Source organism: Thalassophryne amazonica, chromosome 1, assembly GCF_902500255.1.
Source record: "Thalassophryne amazonica chromosome 1, fThaAma1.1, whole genome shotgun sequence".
Lineage (NCBI taxonomy): Eukaryota > Metazoa > Chordata > Actinopteri > Batrachoidiformes > Batrachoididae > Thalassophryne > Thalassophryne amazonica.
The window spans coordinates 89097748-89124750 of record NC_047103.1 but is presented as its reverse complement, the minus strand read 5'-3'; the positions used below and the strand labels follow the sequence as shown (position 1 = coordinate 89124750).

Genomic DNA, 27003 nt, shown 5'->3' with positions numbered 1-27003 from the left:
ATTTAGGGGAGGGGTTTTACAAATTCCTCTCCAATGAGATGAGTCAGTTTCATGTCACTCAGCCTCAGTTGTGTGATTTTGGTTGCATACACTCACACAACTTCCCTTTTGTATTTCCCAGAAAAATAAACAGAAATTTGGAGGAATAAAGGTGTTGTTGGATTTGGTTAAATTAAAGCCAGTGTGCTTCCACAGTTAGAGCTAAAAAGCACATTTGTTTTTCATTACTTCAAAACATTAAAAGGCCATTTCTCACCTGATTTCATGCAACAAATTAAAAAAAAGCCTGTCACCCTCAGGAGTTGAAATGTGAGGAAGGCCACAGTCTCTGAACGTGCACATCTCTGTCGTCCTCCGTCCCTCCCGGGGGTGGTTGTGCTCTTAAGAACAGGGATGTCTCCGGTGCAGCCTTGAAATGTGACCACCACCCACTAATTTTATCCTCAGTGCAGCCTAGTTCTCTTCAAATTATAGCTTCAGCTCCCCTCCTCCTGAGACTGCTGCGTTCCAAAACCAGAAGGAGGTTTTTCAGCTTTTTGCCCTCTCAGCTGTGTTACCTGCTTTTCTCTTTTTTTAGGCTCTCATTCTCGCTCACGTCTTCTCTTGTTCTAAGTCATTGGTGGTGATTATATGCTATCACGGGTCCCCTGCTCACTGTCATTACTCATTCCCTCCTAAATGATTATATAGCGGAGGAGCAGTGCCGAGCTGTTGCTGTCCTCTAACAGCAGGCTGAGGACCTCTTTAGGTAGACAAGGTGTGATCTGGAAGGACGTGATGACATCACACAGAATGATGTGCAAGTTAAAGGCTGTGATATCATAACGAATCAAAGGCAACTAAAACAAAAGTGAAGAATGTAACTACAACTCTGCGTTGTTCCAGCTCATGCTGCAGCTCTGGTGCACGACACCGCTGTGTGCACAGTGTTGTATTTCAGTGTTGTTCATTGTTGACCTGACGTGCAGTGGTTATATATGACATTCCACTGAAATCCATTCAGATCATTTTTGCAGATGCGACTCAGCTGACACACAGGGTCACCTACATTCCTGCGTGGCTTATGTCATGATGTTGTGTTAAAAGTGAGCCACCCTTTCCAGATGAAAAGAAAGGTCCCCAGAGAGCTCACAACACTGTCCAGAGGAGACAAACAGCACGTGTGAGCCTTTCATCCTGCACGCTGAAACACTTTGTGCGTCTTACTGGGTGTGGATCGGAACAGCAGAACATCTACCATCATCTTCACACGAGCAACTGGAAAACATCTCAGCTCTCTGTGGAACTTCATGATGGATGGAGTGGAGAAGAATTTTAATCCATCAAAATAGATCAGATCTAGGCTCGAATGTCGCGTTTGCCTTCTAAGAAAGTGCAGCTGATATTTCACAATGGCTTTTTAAGAAAATCCTTCTCTGTGATACAACAGACAAAAGTTGCACTTTGCACCGTTCTGTTAGCCACAGAAGCTTGTATCTCCTTCACAGTTGTCTGAGTGTCCTGGTGGCTTCCCTCATTAGCCTTCTTCTTGCACGATCTATCAGTGTTTGAGAACTGCCTATAGTCCAGACAGATTTACCATACAGTACCATACTGTTTGTATTTCTAAATTATTGATATAGATGGAGTCCAAGACATAGTCAGTGACTTGGAAATGTTCATCCACTCACCCATCAAAAGAAAACTGTCTGTAAAAGTGATGATTTGCATGAACAATAATCCTCATATTTAGTTTGTCCAATTCCTTGTGGCTTCTAAAAATGGGGGAGTTGGTATAAGAATGACTGTAATTCCTAAATGGTTCATTTGATATTCTTGCTAAATGCCTTGAATTAAAACTGAAAGTCCACACATTACAAACATCTTGACTGTGACGGCATAAAGACACAAAATTACAAAAATTAGATCACTGTCCAGTTTCTTATGGACCTGACGGTATGAGATCAATTTATCTTAGTGTTAGTAATTGAAGTTCCAGCAGCATTGTATAGCAGCACACAGGGTAAGAAGCACACAGAGCATCAAAAGTAAAAGTAAAAAACAATTTGCAAATATAAATATAAATACACAAATATATATACCAGAAATACTACTCGCGACTGGTTTACTGGCTTCTTCTGTTCCTCACCTTCCTGTCCTCTGTCTTCCTGTTATTCCTCCTCCCCCTGAGAGAGAAGTTGCACAGTATGATGGACTGAGGGACAAAGGAGTTTTTCTGTCTGTTGGTCCTGCACTTGGGAAGGAGCAGCCTCCTCTGGTTGCTGATGACGGTGTGCAGAGGGTGACTGGCATCGTTCACAGAGTCCAGCTTGATGCCAACCACGGAGCCAGCCCACCTGATCAGTTTGTCCAGCCTGCATGTGTCCTTCTTGGATGTGTTGGCCCCCCACCAGCACACCACAGTGTAAAAGAGGATGCTGGCTACCACAGACTGGTAGAACATCCACAGGAGTTTCCTGCAGATGTTGAACGACCGCAGATTTGTCTGGTTTTATTTTATGAGCTGTGTGACACAAATTTAGTTACAGGAATTTTACAGTACGATGCGTTATCAGTTGGAAAACATAGGCCTGAATAGCATCTCTCAACAAAAGTGTCTGGAAAATATCAACAACTCACAGCTTTGATTTCCTGCCTGAAAGGCTGAAGTAAAAAAGATGTAGTTTGCAAAATGTCCTGTTATAACCTCATAGTGTCTGTGTTCTGCTATTTAAAATGAATTTTTTCCACTTGTGCTGCGGTGCATTCACAAGCCTGCATCAGCATATGAATGTCCAGTGTGGCGTTTCATGTCAGGGAAGCAGCGCGGTAACGCCGGCGCCTCAGCATGGCTGCGAAGCTTTCTAACACACAGAGACAGAAACACAGGCACGCACAACAGCTTGTTATGCCTTTGGAGCCCAGAGCCCTCAGCTGGGACCAGACTTCACACACATGCTTAAATTGTTTGGAACCTCGAGGCGTGTTTGTGTGTATGGATGTTGCCTTTGAGCAAGGGAGGGAAAAGTCACATCAGCAGTTTGCTTTAAAGTAGGGGTGTGGTATTGTGTTTCAGAAAACACTAAATGTGAGCCAATCTGAGTCTTCTGTTGCACACATAGACTCTATATACGTATATTACAAACCATCCGTTACGTCCCTGAAGCTCAAATGGGGCGGATCCAAATGTTGGAATCTTGACAGTGTCTGACTCCGCCTAACTCCTGGGACAGCACATAAATGGGTAAAGAAGTGGAGTAGAGGCAAGAGTGGTGTGATTTGGTGCAGGATGAATTAATACAGAACACTCCCCCATCTCAGAGTCAAAAACAAGTTAACAACTAATCGTGGTTCAGGTTTTTTATAAATGGATTTTCTTTGCCGATTGGTGGCTTTCATAATGGGTATCTTAGGTGTGGATATTAAAAATTATGATGAGCATATTGCCTCAGTAATCATGGAGCAGCAGTGGCTATAACCTCACCAAGCTTGATATCTGCTTATTACTGCTAATGGTGTTAGTATACAAATTACATTGTAATAAAATTGCACTGAACAGAAATATTGGAGGGCCAGCTCAGTCTCATGTTTTTTGTTTTTTCGTGCTCCCATGACGAAATGAGTCAAATTTTCCTGACGGGTTTTTTTTTAACTCACTATTCCTAACCCTACTCCTACCCCCAACCCTAACCATAACCACCCCAACTACCCCCCCCCCCCCGCCTCAATTTTAATTTCATGCAACCATCACAGAATGAATTAGAATGAATTTGTGCTGCCATGCCAAAAATGAGGCGCTTTTCGTCACAATATCACGAACCAATAGATTAATGTATATTTGGTGCTGCTGAATCACGACTTGCCGTGAGACCAGGTTGGGAGGGCAGAGTTCTTAGATTGTCTGTTAGTACAGTTAACCACACAGCAAGCTCTGGTGTCTATGCAACACACAGACACACAGATGCCTCAGCTGGCACTGCACTTCACACGTTAAGGCCCTGTCACACCTTGACAATTTAGCCAATTGTATTAAAAAACACTGGCATAAGTCCAATAAGTTAAGTGTAAGTTTTTCTAAGTTAAGAGCACAACGTTGAAGCTGGCTGATGTACGTCCTCAAAAAATTTTGGGCATGCTGAAAATTTTCAACGCATGCCAGAGTGTGACTCATACGTCCTGCACATGCGGGACATAAGTTGTTGGTAAGTTATGTGATTGTTGGCCCACGTTTCTTGTAATTTACTCAGAAGTCTAAATCCGTCCATTTAACGCTGGGCATTGACTGGCTGAAACATGCAGTCCTCATGCAGACAGACTGTTTCATTCACACACTGAGTATCTGACCTGTTCATTTCAGTCCAATTCACCATCACAGACCCAATCCACATAAAGCTCCTGATTTTTGAAAATAACATCTGAAAATACTTTTATTTGTGGTTGGAAGCAGGTCCCTCAGTGGTTTTTCTGCTCCAGGTGTGTTTCTCATGCCAGTGTCACACTCTGATCACACAGAAGTGCTGTGATGATTTAAAATTTTAAAGCGCCATCACTGTTCGAATTCAAATTTAAATTCAAAAACTTTATTTGTCCCCAAGGAGCAATTCAGATGCCCAGAGCAGCAATATTACAAACAACAACCAGCAACATAAAAAATTAATTAATAAATAAAAATAAAATAATACTACAATAAATAAATATCAATACAAAAAATGATAAGTGCTTCAGAAGTGAAATAGCTATATCATAAGCAAATTATTAGGGGTTTGCAAACAAAATTCACTCCTGCCAGGGAAAAAGGGGAAGGATTAAGAGGAGTTGAAGAGGTGAACAGCCCTGGGTACAAATGTCACTCTTCTCCTCTGTGTCTTGCACCCAAGGCACCGAAGTCGGCACCCTGAGGTGAGCCACTCAAATGCAGTGTGACGAGCATGTGATGGATCCTGCATAAAGTTTTTAACCAGCCTAAGTGCCTGCTGCTCATAGATGGTCAAAAGAGATCTAATGGAAAGTCCAATAGTTTTGGAGCAGAATCTGGCTATACTCTCTAAACGATTCATATTGTGAAGGCTAATGGAATGAAACTAACAGGTCACAGAGAATGTAACAATGCTTTCTATAAAAGAAAAGTAAAAAGTTAACAAGATGTTTTTACTGACTCCAAAGGAATTGAGTTTCCTTATGGCTCAGTCACACGGCACATGACGATTCCTGAACAAACGGGAAAAAGTAAAAAAAAGTCACAATTCCTTGAGAAAAGGTGGACAAAAGAGCTTTATCACCAAATAGCCTGCAAATCAAGAGTGCAAAAGGGACGAAAGAGGAACTAAACAAAACCGAAGCTAACAAGCTCGATGCTTTAAACAAAACGCACCTGGAGCCGCTGCTGGAGCAGTGTGTGTCTGCATCTCTGCATTCCAGGACTCAGGCGCTGGGACGACGCTCATAGCGCCTGAGTCCTGGAGAAACTGCAAAGCTGTGGAGATCTGTGTGCAAGTCGGTGGGTCCACCTGCTCTGGTTCCTCGTCCAGAACAAAAGAGGGATCATGTCCATCATCAGAACCCTCAGTGTCTGTTGACATGCTGCGCGCTCTGTCTTGCTCCAGTTAAAAAAAAAAAACTCTGGTGCGCTGTTGTCACTGCTGTATCACTGTATTACGTTACTAAGCTATATATATACATATATAGATATAGATATATATAGATATAGATATAGATATAGATAGATAGATATAGATAGATAGATAGATAGATAGATTTTTAGCAGAACACTGTCAAAACGGAATAAATATCAGTGTAAAGATGATTGAATATATCAGAGCAGTAAATTAATCAGTCCGTATGAACGTGCATTGACTCACGTGCGGTTATTTCAACCAGCTGCAGTTGATCCACAACATGAATTCTGCCTTCCAAAACAGCTCTTTAAATAATCATTTGAATTATCTACCTGTTGTCACATGTACAGAAGGGCTGGCTTGTCATTCCTACACTCATATTGTTATATTTAATAAAAAATAATAAGCACACGCAGGAGCTGCTGCTCTTGCTACCACTGCATTCAAGTACCGTCAGAAATTACACAACTTTTTTGTTGTTTCAAATTCAGCAGTTGCTTGTGACAAAATAATTAATTGTATCCACACAAAAGATTAATTCTGGCCTATATAAGGTGTCTGAGCCCATTGACGCTGACTCCCCATCCAGATAAAAAAAAAATCCAAGCAAGCACGCTGAGTTTGCCCTGTAATTTCCGACGGTATATGAATGCAGCGGCAGTAGCAGTGCTCACAAAAACATTCAGCTGGTTGAATGAAGTCAAACTAAACAATAACGTTACAAAAACTAAAAAAAAATTAAAAATGTCAAGAACAGCAAAATGAAGCACGGATGAATTGAGGTTTTCGTTTCATCACCATTCAAATTTTTCAATAGTTAAAAAATCCTGACAAAGCACCAGCTGCAGGAATGAAGCTGCCCGAAGATTAAACAAAGCCAATGAAAGTCAACGAAAGTCCAGATTTCTTGTTTCGTTAGGGCTTTGTTGCCCTTCGTTATGTGCCCTGTGACTGGGCCATTAGGAGATACTGCCGCTGATGGCACTTCTTGAGAATCTCCTCTGTATTGGAGGAGAATTTCAGCAGGCTATCAAAGATGGTGCCCAGGTATTTATACTCTTCCACCAACTCCACCAACTTCCCATGAATTAAAGTGATTGATGCTGTGATGTGATCATCAGACGACCTGATCGATTGATCAGGGTGATCACACCTGATTAATGCGCTGTAACTCTGTAAAGCGTTGTCGCTGTGGTGTGATCATCAGATGACCTGATCGATCAGGTGTGGTTGCGCCTGATTAATGCGCTGTCGGTGCTCACCACACAGACAGATCACACACAGCACTTCATTCAGGTCTGATCACACCTGGTTGCAGTCGACTGGCGCTTTAACAGTATAAATCATCACAGCTTTTCATTATTCAGGTCTGTGATGACCGGATCAGGTCTGATCAGAAGACAATGACAGCGCTTTAAAAGTTTAAAGAGTCACAGCACAGCGTTTATCACAGCCAGTCGACTCATCAGCATTCTGTACATAATGAACATGGTCCACCAAGATAAAAATGAAAATTAAAAAAAAAAATAAAATAATGTTAAATTACTGTGTTTCTGACCCACACCAATGGTGCAATACCAACCCGAACCACTGGGTGGAAACGGGGCTGTCTGTATACACTGGTTAATCAATAAGGTGCGACAGCTGCATTAAATTATTAGACGTACGCCAGTGTGTGCCAGCGTTTTTAATATGGCCAGCATACACAGGCTAAATCATCAAGGTGTGCCAGGGGCTTTAGAGGCATGTTTGTGTGTATGATGCACAGCTGTCACCCAAAGAGAAGAATTACGGAAGACAACAGAGTGCAGAATGTGTCACAGAACTGTTAATTTATACACAGCAGTTTACTGAAGAAAATCCTGATTTTTTTTTTTTTTTTTTTTACCTCAAGAATAATTTCTGATTACTGTACATTTTGAAGTAAAAAAAAATGTTTCTTACATTAGAAAACTTGTAAAAGTTTTAAGTAAAAAATAAGATTCTTTAGAAATCTTTGTTCATCTGTAAATTAAAGCCATAACTTGTCTGTTGTTGTTTCAGATCAGATTATTTCTTGATTAACATGATAATGAACCTTGCACATTTATTTTTAGACAAATAAAATAGCATGAAAAGTAATGTGCACATTTTTAAGTCTGGTAGGTTGCATTTCAACCAGGAAAAAAGACACTGTAAATAAATATAAATATTTATTATAAACACAACAGGAAATGATGTAATAATGATTGAATGTGTCTGTTAATTAGGATTTCTCAATGTGACAAACCTCAAGATGAAATCATTTTTTAATTCAGCAACTTCAACATTTAATTACGTCTTCATTGACTATGTGATTGCTTTTAATGTTGCAATCAGGACAGAGTAATTACTAAATAATAATTAATTACCTTTTATTTTCAGATTACTCACTCACCTCAGACAAATTTACAGAAGCTCTGTTGCTCAAAGTGGGTGTGTGTATATATGCAAAAGTGAAGAATTTTGGATTGTTTCTGCTCAATCACACAAGCTGCTGCCTCTCTCTTTGACCAAGTTTATGGCTCACTCTGAACAGTCGCTGGAAAAAGCTTCTCCCAGCAGGGTGATGTCTATCACTCGTTCTTCTGCTTTTTTTTATATTGTGATTATGACTCAGACTGAGTACGTCTCTTTTTCCTGTCGCGAATACATGATGGGGATTGTTGGGGTTGTTCACCGGACCCTTGAAAAAGCCAGATAGTATACTGTGTATGTATGTATATGTATATATATATATACACTCAACAAAAATATAAACGCAACACTTTTGGTTTTGCTCCCATTTTGTATGAGATGAACTCAAAGATCTAAAACTTTTTCCACATACACAATATCACCATTTCCCTCAAATATTGTTCACAAACCAGTCTAAATCTGTGATAGTGAGCACTTCTCCTTTGCTGAGATAATCCATCCCACCTCACAGGTGTGCCATATCAAGATGCTGATTAGACACCATGATTAGTGCACAGGTGTGCCTTAGACTGCCCACAATAAAAGGCCACTCTGAAAGGTGCAGTTTTGTTTTATTGGGGCGGATACCAGTCAGTATCTGGTGTGACCACCATTTGCCTCATGCAGTGCAACACATCTCCTTCGCATAGAGTTGATCAGGTTGTCAATTGTGGCCTGTGGAATGTTGGTCCACTCCTCTTCAATGGCTGTGCGAAGTTGCTGGATATTGGCAGGAACTGGTACACGCGGTCATATACGCCGTTCCAGAGCATCCCAAACATGCTCAATGGGTGGCATGTCCGGTGAGTATGCTGGCCATGCAAGAACTGGGACATTTTCAGCTTCCAAGAATTGTGTACAGATCCTTGCAACATGGGGCCGTGCATTATCCTGCTGCAACATGAGGTGATGTTCTTGGATGTATGGCACAACAATGGGCCTCAGGATCTCGTCACGGTATCTCTGTGCATTCAAAATGCCATCAATAAAATGCACCTGTGTTCTTCATCCATAACAGACGCCTGCCCACACCATAACCCCACCGTCACCATGGGCCACTCGATCCACAACACTGACATCAGAAAACCGCTCACCCACACGACGCCACACACGCTGTCTGCCATCTGCCCTGGATAGTGTGAACCGGGATTCATCCGTGAAGAGAACACCTCTCCAACGTGCCAAACGCCAGCGAATGTGAGCATTTGCCCACTCAAGTCGGTTACGACGACGAACTGGAGTCAGGTCGAGACCCCGATGAGGACGACGAGCATGTAGATGAGCTTCCCTGAGACGGTTTCTGACAGTTTGTGCAGAAATTCTTTGGTTATGCAAACCGATTGTTTCAGCAGCTGTCCGAGTGGCTGGTCTCAGACGATCTTGGAGGTGAACATGCTGGATGTGGAGATCCTGGGCTGGTGTGGTTACACGTGGTCTGCGGTTGTGAGGCTGGTTGGATGTACTGCCAAATTCTCTGAAACACCTTTGGAGACGGCTTATGGTAGAGAAATGAACATTCAATACACGAGCAACAGCTCTGGTTGACATTCCTGCTGTCAGCATGCCAATTGCACGCTCCCTCAAATCTTGCGACATCTGTGGCATTGTGCTGTGTGATAAAACTGCACCTTTCAGAGTGGCCTTTTATTGTGGGCAGTCTAAGGCACACCTGTGCACTAATCATGGTGTCTAATCAGCATCTTGATATGGCACACCTGTGAGGTGGGATGGATTATCTCAGCAAAGGAGAAGTGCTCACTATCACAGATTTAGACTGGTTTGTGAACAATATTTGAGGGAAATGGTGATATTGTGTATGTGGAAAAAGTTTTAGATCTTTGAGTTCATCTCATACAAAATGGGAGCAAAACCAAAAGTGTTGCGTTTATATTTTTGTTGAGTGTATATATATATATATATATATATATATATATATACACACAGGGGGAGAGAGAGAGAGAGAGAGAGCTGCACAGTTGAACATTTTAACATAGGCTTCTATGGGGAGTGGCTTGCTTTTGGAGCAGCTTCAGTTAGCCATTTAAGGAACTGCAACATTTCATAGTTCCATATGAATTTTTCAGCACTGGATGTTGAGGCTTGGTTTAAAGTAAATTTTGCTGATCAACAACTAACAGAGCTGCTTGAGATGTAGAATGTGAAAGATGAAATGAGACAGATGGTAGACTAGACCCTGCAACAGATTGACATCCTGTCCAGGGTGTACCCTACCTCATGCCCTATGACTGCTGGGATAGGCTCCAGTGCCCCCATGATCCTTAATTGGAGTAAGCGGTTGAAGATGAGTGAGTGTGAGATTGTAGATCAACATGGCTAGACATGGGTGTTCCTGTTGCTGTTGAGTTCTTGGAAGAAAACTTTGTGATATGTGGGTGTTACGAATCCCGGATGTGTTCTAACTCTCCGCTGTTTGATGAGAATTTGAAAATTGGACTTTCTCAGCACCTGCTGTTGGCTCCTGCCTCACCTAAACACATGCTCACCAACAGGTCTTTCCTCTTGTGGATTTTTTAATAGGGCATGAGTGGTCGTGGAGCGGCCTTCAATAGCCATAGCAACAAATACGTGCACATTTGCTCATACTGTTTCACGGTTGTGCTAAGGTGCACCACAGGAAGCCAGAGGCCGTGTGTAAGAGTCCTGGTATTCAGTGTACGTCGGTGAGTCATGAAGTACACCTGTTCCCATCTCTGAGGAGAACACAGATGGCCCCATCTGTCAGCACACAATTCACAAGCCTCAATTCTCAAATCTTCACTTAACAGGGGTGCACTAAAATCCATCCTACAGTATTCTCAACAGCCCAACTCTGCTTTTAGGTGCAGTTATTCTCTGTAATGACAAACACAGGCACACAGCATAAACAGATAATGCTCACTGTAATCATCATTGTCCTCAGTTCAGGTATCCACTTCAGGAAGGAGGGCAGAGACAGGAAGAGAGAAGTATTTCTGTAACGTAAAATACAACTTCAGGTTACATTTCCTATAAAGCACTGTCTGGTTACTAGTAGGGTATTCAAATCAAATATTTTGGGTTGGTATCCGAACAATATTTGCCAAAATTTCTGAATTGGATATCAGAAATAACAACAACATAATGCAGTCCTACCCGAGCCTTCTATTGCACCGTTTGAGTTGTTATTAGATGGCTAGGTTAGTAAAGTATATCCAGACAAATGTCTTTGATTCAACAGATGAGTTTGTGTTAAGACAGGGAACAAGATATGGGATTGGCATGTGTCTCAGCAGATGTGAAGGTTCCGGTGTCTGTATCATATCAGACATGAAACAGTGGCAGCGGTGGGCACAGCTAACCAAAAGGTTAATCAGCTAACTGAAAAGTTATCTTTTATGAAACTAAACCGATAAACCACCCAATTTATCGGAAGCTACAGCTAATCAATCACTTTCACAACTGAGTTTTAACACCACAATCACAAACCCAAACAATGACTCACCACTTCTGTCTTTGTGCGCCCGGCCCACTGCTGGAAGCTCTTATCTACTATGTATTTTGCAGCATTGAAACAGTTGAGAAGCATTAAGAACAACTCTACCACAGCAAAAGGAGCCTGACCACCAGATTGCTACAAAAACAAACAAACAAAAAAAGTCATTATTCTTTAACAGCATACAGCAGTCCCACCATGAGGCAGAGGTCTTGGAAAATAAAGCAGTTTTGACTGATGGTTTTGATTTATAAATCAAATTAATCCAGATAGAATAACTACATTAATGACAGTTCTGTCATTTGTACAAAGTTAAAACATAATACATATCTTTTAATTTTAAATAATGCACTAATTCTGAAGTTTTGCAACAAACACACACAGATGCCAAAGGGATTATGGGTAAAATGAGCCTCCCGCTAACACTGATTGGTTGACTCATTCATTCTATGTAAAAACAAACATGTTAATGTGACGTGTTTTGGTTTACATATAAATGTGCTTTTGTAAAATATGCCATTTTTTTCATATGTTAAAAAAAGCCATTTGCAAAACCCAAAAGTCAAGTTGTGATTATCAACCGTCAGATAGATTATTACGTTTATTCACCAATATAAGTTTGGTGTGATTAGAAGTCCATAGTTCAAATCTGAGGAAATGGATGTATATTAACAAAAGAAGAGGACCACACAAAACATTAAATATCCTGTACTCATATGGTCTACAGTGAAACAGAAGTAAAAATAAATTTCAGGATCACTATGGTTTTAAAATAAATAAATAAATTTATTTATTTATTTTAATTACTCTTTTCCGTATCATCCCAGCACTTTGTGAGTTGGGGCTGCGTCACAAAAAAAAAAAAAAAACAGACAAGAAATGAATAAAAATCAGTGACAGCAGATTGGCAGTCAATATGTTGAATGTCAATCTGACATCCTGCTGATGAGTGCTTTTTATTGCTGTACATTACACTGTTCCTTAGCTGTTTGTTATTGTCATAAAACCAAATCTCATGAGAAACACTTTTTATTTTTAAGAAAGCACTGAGATGAGGCATTGGGCCTCACACATTTCTCAGCGCCCACTGAGACCTTTTCTGCCAAGAAAATAAAAATGCTATATGGACATGGAGCCTAAAACGGAACATGATGACAGAGAGAATGCTTCCTTGATAAATTTTTATTTGATTGGGGGGGGGTTTTGTTTGTTTGTTTATTTGTTTGTTTTAATCCCTTCTCCTACTAGTTAATTTACATTTGCATTCAGTGGCTATAATACACTGTTTTATTATATGGCTGCAATGCTATGCGCTGTCTGATTGAGTGATTACTGGTCGGATATTTTCCCATATCCGGACCAGTTACCATGACAATCGGTCCACAATGTGTATTTTCATTACAGACCAGGAAGCTAAAAATACGATTAGAAAAATGAAGTCGGCCATGAACGTACTCTATAAATATCTAAACAGCATCTGAAAAAACACACAGATTGAAAGTTTAGCAGCTAACGACCAGGCCATCTGTTAGCAAGTTCTTCATGGAGGTGAAGTGTACAGTTCTGACTATGAACCGTCAGCAGCTTTCATATTAGGGCAATACTGTAAGTTAGTGAGTTTATATATATAACAACTATATAATAAACAAATTATTAACCTCACTTGCTTGGCCTGTACGGGGATATCAGACATCCGTGTTTTTTGCACGGACAATATGTCGGTCTGATATTTCCCCGTACAGACCGAGTGGTCAGTTAATATTAATGCTTTAATACAACCCCAGTTCCAATGAAGTTGGGACGTTTTGTAAAATGTAAATTAAAAACAGGATACAATGATTTGCGAATCCTCTTCAACCTATATTCAGTTGAATACGCCACAAAGACAAGATATTTAATGTTCAAACTGATAAACTTTATTGTTTTTGTGCAAATATTTGCTCATTTTGAAATGGATGCCTGCAACACGTTTCAAAAAAGCTGGGACAGTGGTATGTTTACCACTGTGTTACATCACCCTTCCTTCTAACAACACTCAATAAGTATTTGGGAACTGAGGACACTAATTGTTGAAGCTTTGTAGGTGGAATTCTTTCCCATTCTTGCTTGATGTACAACTTCAGTTGTTCAACAGTCTGGTTTCTCCGTTGTCAAATTTTGCGCTTCATAATGTGCTACGTTTTCAGTGGTGACAGGTCTGGACTGCAGGCAGGCCAGTCTAGTACCTGCACTCTTTTGCTATGAAGCCACGCTGTTGTAACACGTGCAGAATATTTGCACAAAAACAATAAAGTTTAACAGTTTGAACATTAAATATCTTGTCTTTGTGCTTTATTCAATTGCATATAGATTGAAGAGGATTTGCAAATCATTGTATTCTGTTTTTAAGTACATTTTACACAACGTCCAAACTTCATTGGAATTGGGGTTGTATTAATGTTACACCTTTGCAGGTGCCTGATGATGTCAGGTTTGACTGAGTGAAGCCACTTAAGTCGGGTGCATCTGGCTGTTCTCTAGGTGTGATCATGACTTGGGTGTGATCATGCGCTGTGTGTATGCTCAGTACCCATGGTATGAAAGCGAAAGACTTGCCATTGGAGGTGTGTCAGGTCAAAATGCCCAGCAGGTAGATGTACCTGTGCTTACATCAAATCCATGGAATCTCGGGTCTTTCCCAGTGTGGGACACTGCTGATGAGTTATAAGTCATGTTATCAGTCTCAACCAGTGCATTTGCTAACACTGAAATGAGTTTTAGTCACTGACCTCAATGAGCTTGATGCTGAAACTGTAATCTGTAGGCTTTTGATGCTGCTGTGAGCAGGTTTTTCTGCACACTCCATGCACATCATGATCAATAATTGGGACAGTGAGGTCCACATAACATTTCTGGAGTGAGTATCACATTTCATATAGAGTGGTTGAAGTTCCAAAGATCCATCACAGATCAATACAGAAACATGCTTTCGAAAAACAGATAATCAATGAGACATTTCTGTGGTGTTTGTGTCTTTCCCATCTCAGTGAGGGAGGATTGTGTTTCGGACGGTGACGATGATGTCAGTACAGACGCCCTGATGGAGGAGATGCTTCAGCAAGGAGACACAGCCGTCATCTTCCCTGAAGCCCCAGAGGATGAACCACAACGCCAGGGCACGCCTGAGGCCAATGTCCATGATGATAATGGTACAGAACAGTACTGAAACCAGTGATTATGAAATGATGTATTTTTGACGTGAGCATCACAGTGAGTGCTGTTGATGTCCAATAGAACAAATCATTGTAAATCTCAGGTCAGTGCATCAGTTCCTGTGTACAAATCCAGAGGCGTCTGTGTGTGGACGAGGTGTCGGCCAGAAGTTCCTTCCTTTGTTCCTCCACTGCTGAGTAACGGCATACTGTGGATGTACTCACAATGTATCCATTCTTACAAAGGCATATGAGCATGCAAAGTTACACTCACAAAATTATTTTATTTCTTCTGGAAAAACAGCTCAGAACAAAAATATATTTTATGTATCCTGATGTTTGTGTGCACTGTAAAACCTAAAGTAGACAATTCAAACCTTTTAAGATAATGGAAAAAACTGAAATGGGAAGTAAAATAAAGTTGGATTATGAGTATTAAATAAATTAAAATATTCCCAGGCTTTGGAAAAGCCTCAATATATACTCTGTAAAATGTAATGAATGAATACAGTTAACAATTGAATAAATCCATCCCTCCAGTTTTTGACACAGTAAATCCAAAACAATAAATGCTTGCATCTAGTATTTCTCCAAATTAAAAGGACATATAATGAGGAAAAAGGATGCCTGGTAAGGATGCCTCCTGGGCGCCTCCCAAGGGAGGTGTTCGAGGCACATCCATCTGGGAGGAGACCCCGGGGAAGACCCAGGGCTAGGTGGAGAGATTATATCTCCACACTGGCCTGGGAATGCCTCGGGATCCCCCAGTCAGAGGTGGTCAATGTGGCACGGGAAAGGGAAATCTGGGGTCCCCTGCTGGAGCTGTTGCCCCTGCGACCCGAACCCCGAAACACGGTTGAAGATGATTGATGAGTGAGTGATAATGAGGAAAAATTAATTAAAATCTGGTGAACTTTTGGACACAAGATCAATGGTAAAGTGATGTTTTACTTATATATATATTTATAATATCCCATAGACCTGCTGAACACTGCCACCTGCTGTATGCTTAGTTGATGTTGGCTTGATGATGGATTAAGTGCAGATGTGAGAAGTAGGTAGCAGAGAAGTAAACTGCACTCAAATAATCTGAACCCAATGATTTATTTCTTTGACTTAGTAAGGAAATAGATTTCTCTCTCTCTCTCTGGCTTTCTCTTTCTCTTGCCCCCATTCACTGTGCATGCCTTCCTCTACCATCTTCTCACTCTTTTTTGTTTATTTGTTTGTTTGTTGTTGATTTTTAAAATTTATTGATTCACAGCTACATAAATTTATACCGTATCCTTTCCACTGAGCTGTCTGGAGGTATAACTGCATAATTTGAGTTTTTCGAAGGGAAAAACATTGTTCAACAATAAGAAAGTTAGTCTAACATCTCTGAGTGAGTACAATTGCGAATCAGAAAGTTAGGAGGACGATAGGGAAAATGTAAAAAACAAAAAATAAATAAGAATTAGACTTCTGTTTCATTGCAGTATGATAGTTCACATTTTATGGGGTCAGTGTCCATCCATTCCTGCATTTAAACACCTGTAATGGCCCCTTCACACATAGTACGAATGTGGTCGAATTGCGCATGAAACAGGAATCGTATCCAACACGTTTAAAATCGTAGCTGCCTTTAACGCCTCATACACCTGTTGCTACAGCTATTTGCGCACACCAGCGGCTGAAAGACAGAGTGTGCGCTGTGAGAGCCCATCAAACCCTCAAACCGCAGGTGTCAGCCAAATTCCAGCTGACATGCATGAACATCTAACACCTCTTGCTTGGCACTTAAAAAATTTGTGGCCATTCATCCTGTTAACACATCAACAGTCAGCGGATGATCACTGTATGTGAAATTTGTCTAAGTGCCCCCATGAGTGTGGCTTTGCAAACAGACACAATGGCACATTGGTGTGTGCGCTGAACTGACAGTGGGTGTGTCCGCTGACAGAAGCAGCTGTGGAGATCTGTGGTGCTGGACATCCCAGCTGGACAACACGTACTATGTTTGGACGGACATGAACTAACAACTGCCCACTGTGATGCACGTGTGTCTGCTTGCTGTCCTCATGTGGACGTACATAAAAACATATATTGCTGTTGCAGTGGGCTGCAGCGAGCGCGCACGCCACTCACACTGACAGGCTACCCCAGGTGAAACGGACCTTCAGATCATAACAAGCAGCGGCCGATCCGAATGTCACTCCACCCACGTGAGCTCTGTTTCACATGACGCAGTGTCTGTCCTGCAGCATGCCGACCACAAGACATGCGTCTCGGGCAGGACGCGTGCGAGGCCAGCTGGACACGCCGCCAGCAGATGTGGTCATGATGAGAGCGCCCTGCTTCTCATTCATGTCATTTCATGACTGTACATCTGTAACCATGGGTCATCTACAGAGGAACAGATGGTTCATACTTGTATTGCCCGCTTGATAAGAGGGATTCAATAAAATGCTGTGTTTTTATATAGTGTGTGGTTGTATTTTTTTTTTAATACGTCCATGTCTTTCTTGATTTCAGGCATTTTCCCACACCTTTTACATGACAGCTATGGTAGCTCAGTGGTAAAGTTTCTGGCTGGCAATCAGAGCTTTTGGAAATTGCAGGTTCGAATCCCATGGGTGGCATGTAATTTGTTTTTTCACATGCCCCAGCTGCTTGCACTGTGTTCCCGCGTGCACGAAACTGTCGCAGCATGAATTTTTTATTTATTTATTTTTTACAGCACCTGCTCGATGTGGTTACACAGTGAGGCAGTTTATTGTAAAAATAAAGACTAAATCATCACTTTTACAGCCAGTTTTCTTAGGACAAGTCAGGGGATGGATACATGAACATTTCTAACTCATTGAACATCTCTTGTACTTCTTTAATTCAAACATTAAGAAATACAAAAGTGGCACTGTGCGGTAAATCTGTGTCAAGTAGGCAATTCTCAAAAACTGAGTGACCATGCTGGAAGGAGACTAATGAAGAAAGCCACCAAGACCCCTGTGAAAGAAGTATACGTTCCTGTGGATGTGAGTGACAAAAGTGGGAATGGTGGAACTTTTGCCTGCTGCATCCACATTCACAACTTCATGTTGTAATCGAATGGAGAAAGATTGTAAAACAGGAAAACAGATCAAATCTAGGCTCACATTTCCCACTTGCCTTCTGGAAAGCTGCAGCTGAAATTTTGCATGTTTATATACCAAATTTGGCATGTTTATGCTGTACAGCTCCATCATGAAGCTGTATAACTGGTGATACAACATAAAAGTTGCACCACAGACAGTTTCTCCACCCACAACTAATGAGTACTAATAGTGCTTCTTGACCTGACTGTTATTAGTCCAATGGAGGTATGTGCCGTCTTTGTGCTCTAAAAGTTTCTGAATGTAACATGTAAAATTTTTTTATTGTTGTTTTCGTCTCTTGCGAGGGTTCAAGGACAGTCAGCCTGTGACCTGTGAAATGTTCTTGTCATATTTTGAATAAATTAAAGTAATTGCATTGAACATCTCATCATTACCTGAATTACAGCCAAGTATTTATGGGCTATTTGTCTCTTCACCAAAACTCCCACCAAGGTGTAACATCTCCACATTGCACACTCACACATTCACACACACACACACACACACACACACACACACACACACACACACACACACACACACACACACACACACACACACACACACACACACACACACACACACACACACACACACACACAGAGACAGATACCAGTCTTTGCTCTGAAGCTCTCAGTCATGGAGCTCTCACACCATTACTGTACCTACCCGGCAATTACTCGCCCCCGGAGACGGCTCTACCTGCACCCTCGCTCACCTCAGATGTTAACTCCACCCCATTAACACCACTCTGCAACATCATTACCTACCCTGCTATTTGTTAAGTGCCACACACTGGGGTCTTTGTGGCTCCGGGGCTTTTGGCTTTTACCTGCCGCTGCGGAGGAAGAAATAAGGGGGGGGGTTAAATGGGCAATTAGAACAGAAACACCTGAGCAAATTTGTCACGTTTGAGCGCTGACTCACAGCCACCTGAGTGATAATGTGTGTCCGTTCCCAGCCCGAGGCCCTCACCTGTCCCGCAGGGCCACTTAATACATCACCTTTTAACAAAGTAATGCTTTACCTGTGTGGGAGCTGAGCCTCTCAGAGCGTCTGTATCACACAGACAGCTGCTGTTTGCCACGCTTGCACAAGTCCATGTGCATTTAGAATGCTGCGCAGACATAATATGTATGCAAATGTTAGAAAGCCAGGCTTTAAAAGCTGTTATTGCTGTGCTTTGTTTCAGTCATAATCACGTGTAGTTCAGTCCTGTGCTAATTCACAGTGTTTAAGTATGCTCTGATTTTTTTCCTCTTGTAAACACAATGTCGTAGTAATACTGGAAATTCTGTTTCTTGGGCAAAATGATTGTGAAATGTTCCTGCAATTAAAAAAACAAGCCACTGTACCTCAGCAAGTTTCGTCCTACCAGATGCTTGTAGTACCCAAACCTTGAATAATGATTTGTCTGACCACAATACATGTTTTCACTGTGTGATGGTCCAGATGCATCCAAGAGAAGTCCACGCAAGAGAAGTCGACTGCATAAGCGGCTGCGCTCCGGCGCCCCTCTCATCGACAGCAGCACAGTTGAAGCGGTCTCTCCCCTGTTAGGGTGATCAAACACAGTTCTGAACTCCCTCACAAACCCAGTGTACGTGTGAGGAGCCGTGAATTTTGCTCCCAAAGCACTGTAGCCCAAGCGCGTGCCTCTCCCCGAAGCAGAGTGATCACATAAGCTATTTTGCTTGCGTCTGACGCGTACATGACGGGACGTTGTGCGAAGACGAGCGAACACTGCATAAGAAAGTCCGCGCACGTCTCCACACAACCTCCGTACGGCTCAGGAGGGCTTATGTATGCTTCAGGGGATGGTGGGAGGGGTTGTTGGACCACCACTGGAACATTAATATCTAGCACAGGATCGACAGGAGGAGGAGCTGCAGCAGCGCCCTGAGCGCTCGCTGCCACTTGCGCGGAGAGAGCCTCCACCCTGCGGTTCAGGAGGATGTTTTGCTCAGCTATTTGATCCATTCGAGCCGTAAAGGCGGTGAGGATATGCTGTAGCTCACCAATCACGCCTCCTGCAGATGCCTGCGCTCCCTGCTCTCCCATTGGTTGTTCAACAACCTGGTGACGCCCCTCGGAGTCCATGACGCTGGCCGAGATATCCTGTTGGGAAAGTGTAGTGACACGGACCCACAACAGGGGGCGTAAATGAACGGACAATGGAAGGAGTCAAATTATAACACTTTACTGGTGTGAATGTCACAACCAAACACAGCAGAATCAGAATGTGCAACAGTCAATTAATAAAAGGTGTCGTGTGGGCAGGCTTGACGATACGAGACGCCCGTCTGGAAACGAACCGGAACCACACGATTTCCACCGCCATCTGAACCCGAGGAATACTGGAGCCGCCAAGTCCCGGAGTCCCCAGGTGGCCACCTTCCCGGCGTGTCGGATCTGGTACTGCTGGCAGAAAGCAAAAGACAGTCAAAGGGTGGGTGTGTGAACACCCAGTAACAATGGTGGGAATGCCACCTCCACCTCTCACTCAGCGCGTTGCAGCGGTCTCAGCTGAAAAGGAGCGCCGTCTTGCACAGCCTCCTCAAAAACGACCGGTTCTCCTGCAAACACTCACAATAATAGATTTATCGATCTCACAAAAGGGGCTGAGAGTATTACCTCCAGATGAAGATGATATCTCGGCAGTTTGGTGGAGGTGTCTTCCTGCTTTTATACCAGATGTGTTGATTAGTGACAGCTGTCACCACGGCTTGTTCCTGAGGCGGCAGCGCCCTCTCGTGCCTGAAGCCCGCACTTCAGGCAGGGCGCCTTCTGGTGGTGGGCCAGCAGTACCTCCTCTTCTGGCAGCCCACACAACAGGAACACTATTTTCAAAGGCTTGCAGAATTTTCTCACACGTTTGTTGGACTGGAGAGTCTCCGTCCATCTTAATAATCATTACAGTCCACCTGTTTGAAGTAACATCATGAATACATATTTTCTTAATCTCATTACTAGGGATAGGTATTGATAAGATTATATTGACATCAGTGCAATTATCGATTCTGCTTATTGATCTGATTCTTTATTGATTCCCTTATCAATACTGCATCTGAATTTTCTGTGTACAAAAATAGGCTTTACAAGTTTTCTATGTCAACAACATTTTATTGAGTCTTACAGTAAATAAATATGAAATTGGTCACTGGATCCTAGGTCTCTGGGACAGGTTCATCCAGTCGGAATAATCTTATTTAGGACATTGTTTTGGTGATTAGGGATGTCATGTACTGTAATAAAGGCAAGAGCTTCTCTCAGAATTTAGAAGAATAGGCCTGAAAGAAGTTTCTGTTGGAAGTATTTTAGACATAGGATTAGCAGGTTAGGTAAATTGGAAACTTTATTACTGTCCAGGTCTCCCTTGTAAAAGAGATCTTAATCTCAGTGGGACTAACCTAGTTAAATAAAGATTAAATTAAAGTGGGAGGGGGAAGCGTTGGCTTTTTAAATACTTAAAAGACACTGGATTCGAGAGGATTTAGTACTGCTATAATGGACTGATGCTGAAGGTAGCAATGCAACAACAAGGATGCCGGCTGCCATTAAACACCACAGAAGAAGAGAGGGTGCATTTGGTTTATATTACAGTAGTGTGTTTTGAGGTCGGAGCGCATTTCACTAAGCAGCAGCAACCAGACATTTCAAAATGTCGCAAGAAACCACAAAAAAATATAAAATTACTAAATTTATTCATATTTGTTGTCAGTCTGGGTAAATCGCTGGACTCTGACCCATTGATTGTGCAGCTAATCTTCTTTTCTCAGTGGAACGTGCGTGAAACAAAAACAAATATATTTTTGCCATTGCGAGTGGTCGGAGCTATCTCCGACCGCCATCTCGCTCCAACGTAATGTGAACTGAAGAAAAGATAAGGGAATCATTAAGCAAAAACGCTATTGATGTTAGTGGATCGGATCATTTCTTATTGATTCTTAAAAGGAACCAGTTTTTGATACCCATCCCTACTCATTACAACCCTAAATTGCCACAGCCTCAACTTTTTTTGGAATGTGTTACAGGCCAGAAATGCAGGCAGGAATGGATGTATATTAAAAATGAAATAGCTTGGGTTCATATTGTTTACTGATAATTTTTCTTTTTTTCTGATTTAGAGTTGTAGAATCAGTGTGCTGCAGAATAAGAACAGTTCAGATAAATAATCAGAAGCTCACTGTTGTCTTGACATTCATGTCTATTATGAGTGTATGTACAGTTCAGCACTGTGAAAAGGTAAAAAAAAAAGTTGACAACACTTAAGGACTCAAGCGACCAGCTACACAGCCATTTATGAGTTTTATGACTGTTCGTGAAATGTTTTTTAAGTTACATGAACTAAACAGTGTCTCCGTAGAGTAGACACTGTTAACTTTTCTCAACTTTTTATTTACACTGTGACCACAGCTGTAGCTGGCCATATTTCTTCAGATGTCATTGTACCAGTAAGTGTACAATGAGCTTTTGTATCTCCTGTGACAGCTGCCCTGCTCACCATCATTCATTCCTCAAACTAATTTTCAAAAAAAGAATTCTTGCAAATGAAGCCATTGTGAAAGGTAAGAAGAGCATTCAGAGGCTTTATTGCATCACAGTTTCCAGTTTATTTTGTGCTGCCTCAAGAGAACTATGAGGGGGTCCATATGTCCAGGGGGGTCCAAACATCTTCACTACAACAGCTTTTATGCTTATAGGTATTTGGACAGTGCCTTAATCTGTACACTACAACAATGAAGTTGAAATGAAACAATCAAGATGTGGTTGTAGTGTATTAACTCAAGGGGTTTCAGAAGTCTATAACTCCTTCAGATTGGTCAAGGATGTCTCATTGGCTTCCCTCACTTGTATCCTACTTGCACATTCACTCAGTTTTTGAGAACTGACAACTCCAGACAGATTGGTCAGACAGTATCACACAGTTTATATGTGTTAACAGTTGGTATACGAGGTCTGTAAGAAAACTATCCGACCTTTTTATTTTTTTCAAAAACTATATGGATTTGAATCATGTGCGCTTGCATCAGACAAGCATGAACCTTCGTGCGCATGCGTGAGTTTATTCACGCCTGTCGGTTGCGTCATTCGCCTGTGGGCAGGCTTTGAGTAAGCACTGGTCCACCCCCCTCGTCGGATTTTTATTGTTAGGAAAATGGCTGAGAGGCTGCCGCTTTGCTCCATTAAATTTTTTTCAGAAACTGTTAGAGACAGCCAGTTGGAAACCATTCGAAAAATTCAGATGGATTTCGGTGGAGATTCTGTCGGCGTCACACGGATTAAGGAGTGTTAAAACCTTTTTAAAGATGGCCCACAGCGGCGGAGGGCGCGCGGCGCACCAAGCGGCCATCGACAGGCTGGAACGACCAGATAATTTCTAAACTGAACGCTGTGTTGATCCGGGACATCGTGTGTCTACGACAGAAATGGCAAGAGAGCTGGACATAGCACTTTTGCGGCACATTCCACTGTTACAGGAGATTTTGTAATGAAAGACGTGCGGAGGATTTCGCGCGTCGGCATGAAGCCGACACGCTCAACAAAAAAAATGCTCAACAAAAAACACCTCCATGTTGGAAACCATTCGTAAGATTCAGACAGCTTTCGGTGGCTTTTCAGTCGAGTGAGTATCCGAGAAATTGTTTAACAGCTGGGCATGTACCAACTTGTCCTGTGAGAATTCCAACACGGAGGTGTTGTTTGTCCCGCGCCATGAGCGGCTGCGTCGCGATGCACGAATTCCTCCGCACGTCTTTCATTACAAAATCTCCTGTAACAGTGGAATGTGCTGCAAAAGTGCTGATATCCACATTTTCTGCAATTTCTCTAGTCTAGACATGACGTCCCGGATCAACACAGCCTTCACTTTGGAAATGATCTGGTCGTTTCAGCCTGTCGATGGCCGCTCGGAGTGCGGTGTGCCCTCCGCCGGTGTGGGCCGTCTTTAATCCAGTGGTAATGGTCCTTAATCTGTGTGACGCTGATAGAATCTTCACCAAAAGCCATCTGAATTTTCCGAATGGTTTCCACCTGGCTGTCTCACACAGTTTCTGAAAAAATGTTCATGGAGCAAAGCGGCAGTCGCTCAGCCATTTCCCTGACAATGAAAATCCGACGAGGGGGCTGGACCAGTGCTCACTCAAAGTCTGCCCACAGGCGAATGACGCAACCGACAGGCGTGAAAAAACTCACACATGCGCACAAAGGTTCAAGCTTGGCTGATGCAAGTGCACATGATTCAAATCCATATAGTTTTTGAAAAAAATAAAAAGGTTCGTTACTTTTCGGACAGACCTCATATTACGTCTGCTTTGCATTTGATTTGCAAATGCATAACAAACACTTCACGTAAACCCAAAGTACTATATATGAATGAATGATTTATTCAGCACGGACAAACAGAATCTTTCATTTACAAAACAAGTCAAGAGAAAACAAAAATGAAAACATATAGAACAAAACTCAAACAATTTACCAATTTAGCGCGGCTGAAAGGGTGTGGGCAGAAGCAAAAGCTTATAAACGCCCACCACGTACATCAGTTTCTGTGTACAAACAAAAGATAAACACAAAAAACCAATACCATCCAGTAATGTAACGCAGTGAAACAAACAAAGTAATACAACAGACAAACGGCCAAAAAATAGCCACACAGGGAATTTACTTAATTACGCAAACTATAACAAATTAATATATTATTTTTATACAGTCTTTTAAAACAAGCCAATGTACTAGATACTTTAATACAATCTAAACAATCATTCCACACTCTAACACCCTTTACCGAAACACAATGACCTTTAGCAGTAGTTTGAATCTTTCTTCTATCAAACACCAAAGATCCACGCAAATTATATCTGGACTCTCTCATTTTAAACAGCTCCTGGACATGTTGAGGCAAGAGTCCAGTTTTTAACTTTATACATTATCTGTATTGTAAAATAATCAACCAAGTCATAAGATTTCAAAAACTGAAGACGAACAGTGAATTTGTTGGTTCACGATATGTTTTTTTACTTATCACTCTTACAGCTTTTTGTAACAGAAATATTGGATTAGTATTTGTTTTATATGTATTTCCCCAAACTTCAATGCAGTAAGTCATATAAGGGACAAGTAATGAGTGATACAATGAAACCAACAGATGTTTGGGGAGAAAGTATTGTACTTTGTACAAGATAGCAATAACTTTTGATATTTTGGACTCAATATGTTTTATATGAGTTTTCCAACTGAGCTTGTCATCAGCAAAAACTCCAAGAAATTTAGTTTGAGATACAATTTCAGTTTCAGTGCCATTCAACAATAATTTACTACTTAAATTTCTGGGCTTATTTCCAAATATAATGCACTTAGTTTTACCGAAATGAAGTGATAATCTATTAGAGTCAAACCAGTATTTAAATTTTTGCAGTTCCCTCTCCACCAAGTCCAAGAGATTTCTCAAATTATCTCCACTACCAATCACAGTTGTATCATCAGCAAACAAAATACAACTCAAAGACTTAGAAACCAAACCTATATCTTAATATACAGCAAAAACAATAATGGCCCAAGAACTGACCCCCTGGGGCACTCTACATATAATCCTCACAAATTCTGATTTTATCCCACCAAGGTGAACACACTGATATCTATTACGTAAATAACTAGCTATCCAGTTAAAGGCCAGTCCTCTAATACCATACCTCTGTAATTTTTCCAATAATACGGTATGATCAATAGTATCAAATGCTTTCTGTAAGTCAAAAAAACCCCAGCAATGTATTGCTTCTTCTCTATTGCATTTGTAACTTGTTCCACAAAGTCTATTAAAGCCAAAGAAGTTGTTCGATTTTTTTCTGAAACCATAGTGCTGTTCGTTAAGTATATGATGTTTTTCTATAAAATCATTCAACCTCTTTACAAATATTTTTTCCAGAATTTTAGAAAACTGTGGCAACAAAGAGATTGGCCTATGATTTGAAAAAACGTGTTTATCACCAGATTTAAACAATGGTATCACCTTAGAAGTTTTCATTCTGGAGGGAAATTTCCCAGTCATGAGTGACAGGTTACAGATATATGTTAAGGGTTTGATAATACAGTCAATAATGTTCTTAATCAAAACCATATCAAAGCTATCAATGTCAGTGGATTTTTTTCCCTTAATTTTATGAACTATGTTAAAAAATTATTTTTCATCCGTTTCTCTAATAAACATTGAATCCTGAATTTTATTAATTAATTTACAGTTGTCCATAGAACACTTTGCTGTAGTTACAGTTGAATTTGATAAATTTTTACCAACATTAACAAAATAATCATTAAAATAATCAGCAATAATTTTATTTCCTTTTACAATTTTATCAGTCTCTATAAAAGTAAGATGGATAATCTGTTATGTGTCGACGCGGATTGAGGAGCGAACCTGCGTCAGACAGAACCCAGCGCTAAAAATAACCAGAAAGCGGTTCCAACAACAAAAACAATTTATATTTCACCTGTGCCTAAATAAAATGTACAAAACCAAAACCAACGTCCTTCTGGAGGAGTGACTGCTGGCACGCTCTCCAGCGCCCGCAAGGAGAGAAGTCCGCGCTCCTGGCCCACTACCACCAGACAAACACCCCCCAGTGGACACGACAAACTGACTCTCTGTGAAGCAAAGAGATGTGAGGTAAGTCAGCAGTTACAACAATATCTTTCAAAAGACACACGCTATCAGCAACACATTCAGGTCTGTACTTTTTATCTTTATGCAAATGAGCAGCTTCTCACAACAAGTGGAGGATCACTTATCTGCATGCCACAGCAGTGAGAAGCAAGCTGCACAATTCTCATCACAATTCAAGTATACTATGTAACAAAATACCAAGTTACTATCAACAATTAGTCAAATACTTAATTACCTTCAATGTGTGCTGACAGCATGTGTCCTCACCCTTCCTTGCTTCACGGGCTCGATGTGTCAAACCCAGGCGCGGTCCTCAGCGTCTCACAAACGAACATCACAAGGTCGAGTTCCCGGCAGTTCTGCTTGAATCACACATGCCTTAAAAGCAGAACGCCATCCAATTATCTGCTTCAGCTGAAAGTCTTTAAGGTTGCATGTGAGTACCAGTCACAGGTGCTACACATGATGTTGATGAGGGTGAGGATTCTTCAGCCAGCAC

General features: G+C 41.4%; 1 protein-coding gene across 1 annotated transcript in view; it reads left to right on the top strand.

Annotated features, from left to right (window-relative positions):
• zeb1b (zinc finger E-box binding homeobox 1b) overlaps positions 1–27003 on the top strand; it is a 217183-nt gene that overhangs the window by 166637 nt on the left and 23543 nt on the right. Inside the window, 1 exon segment of the mRNA XM_034172362.1 lies at positions 14568–14729. Coding sequence (XP_034028253.1) covers positions 14568–14729 — 162 coding nt within the window.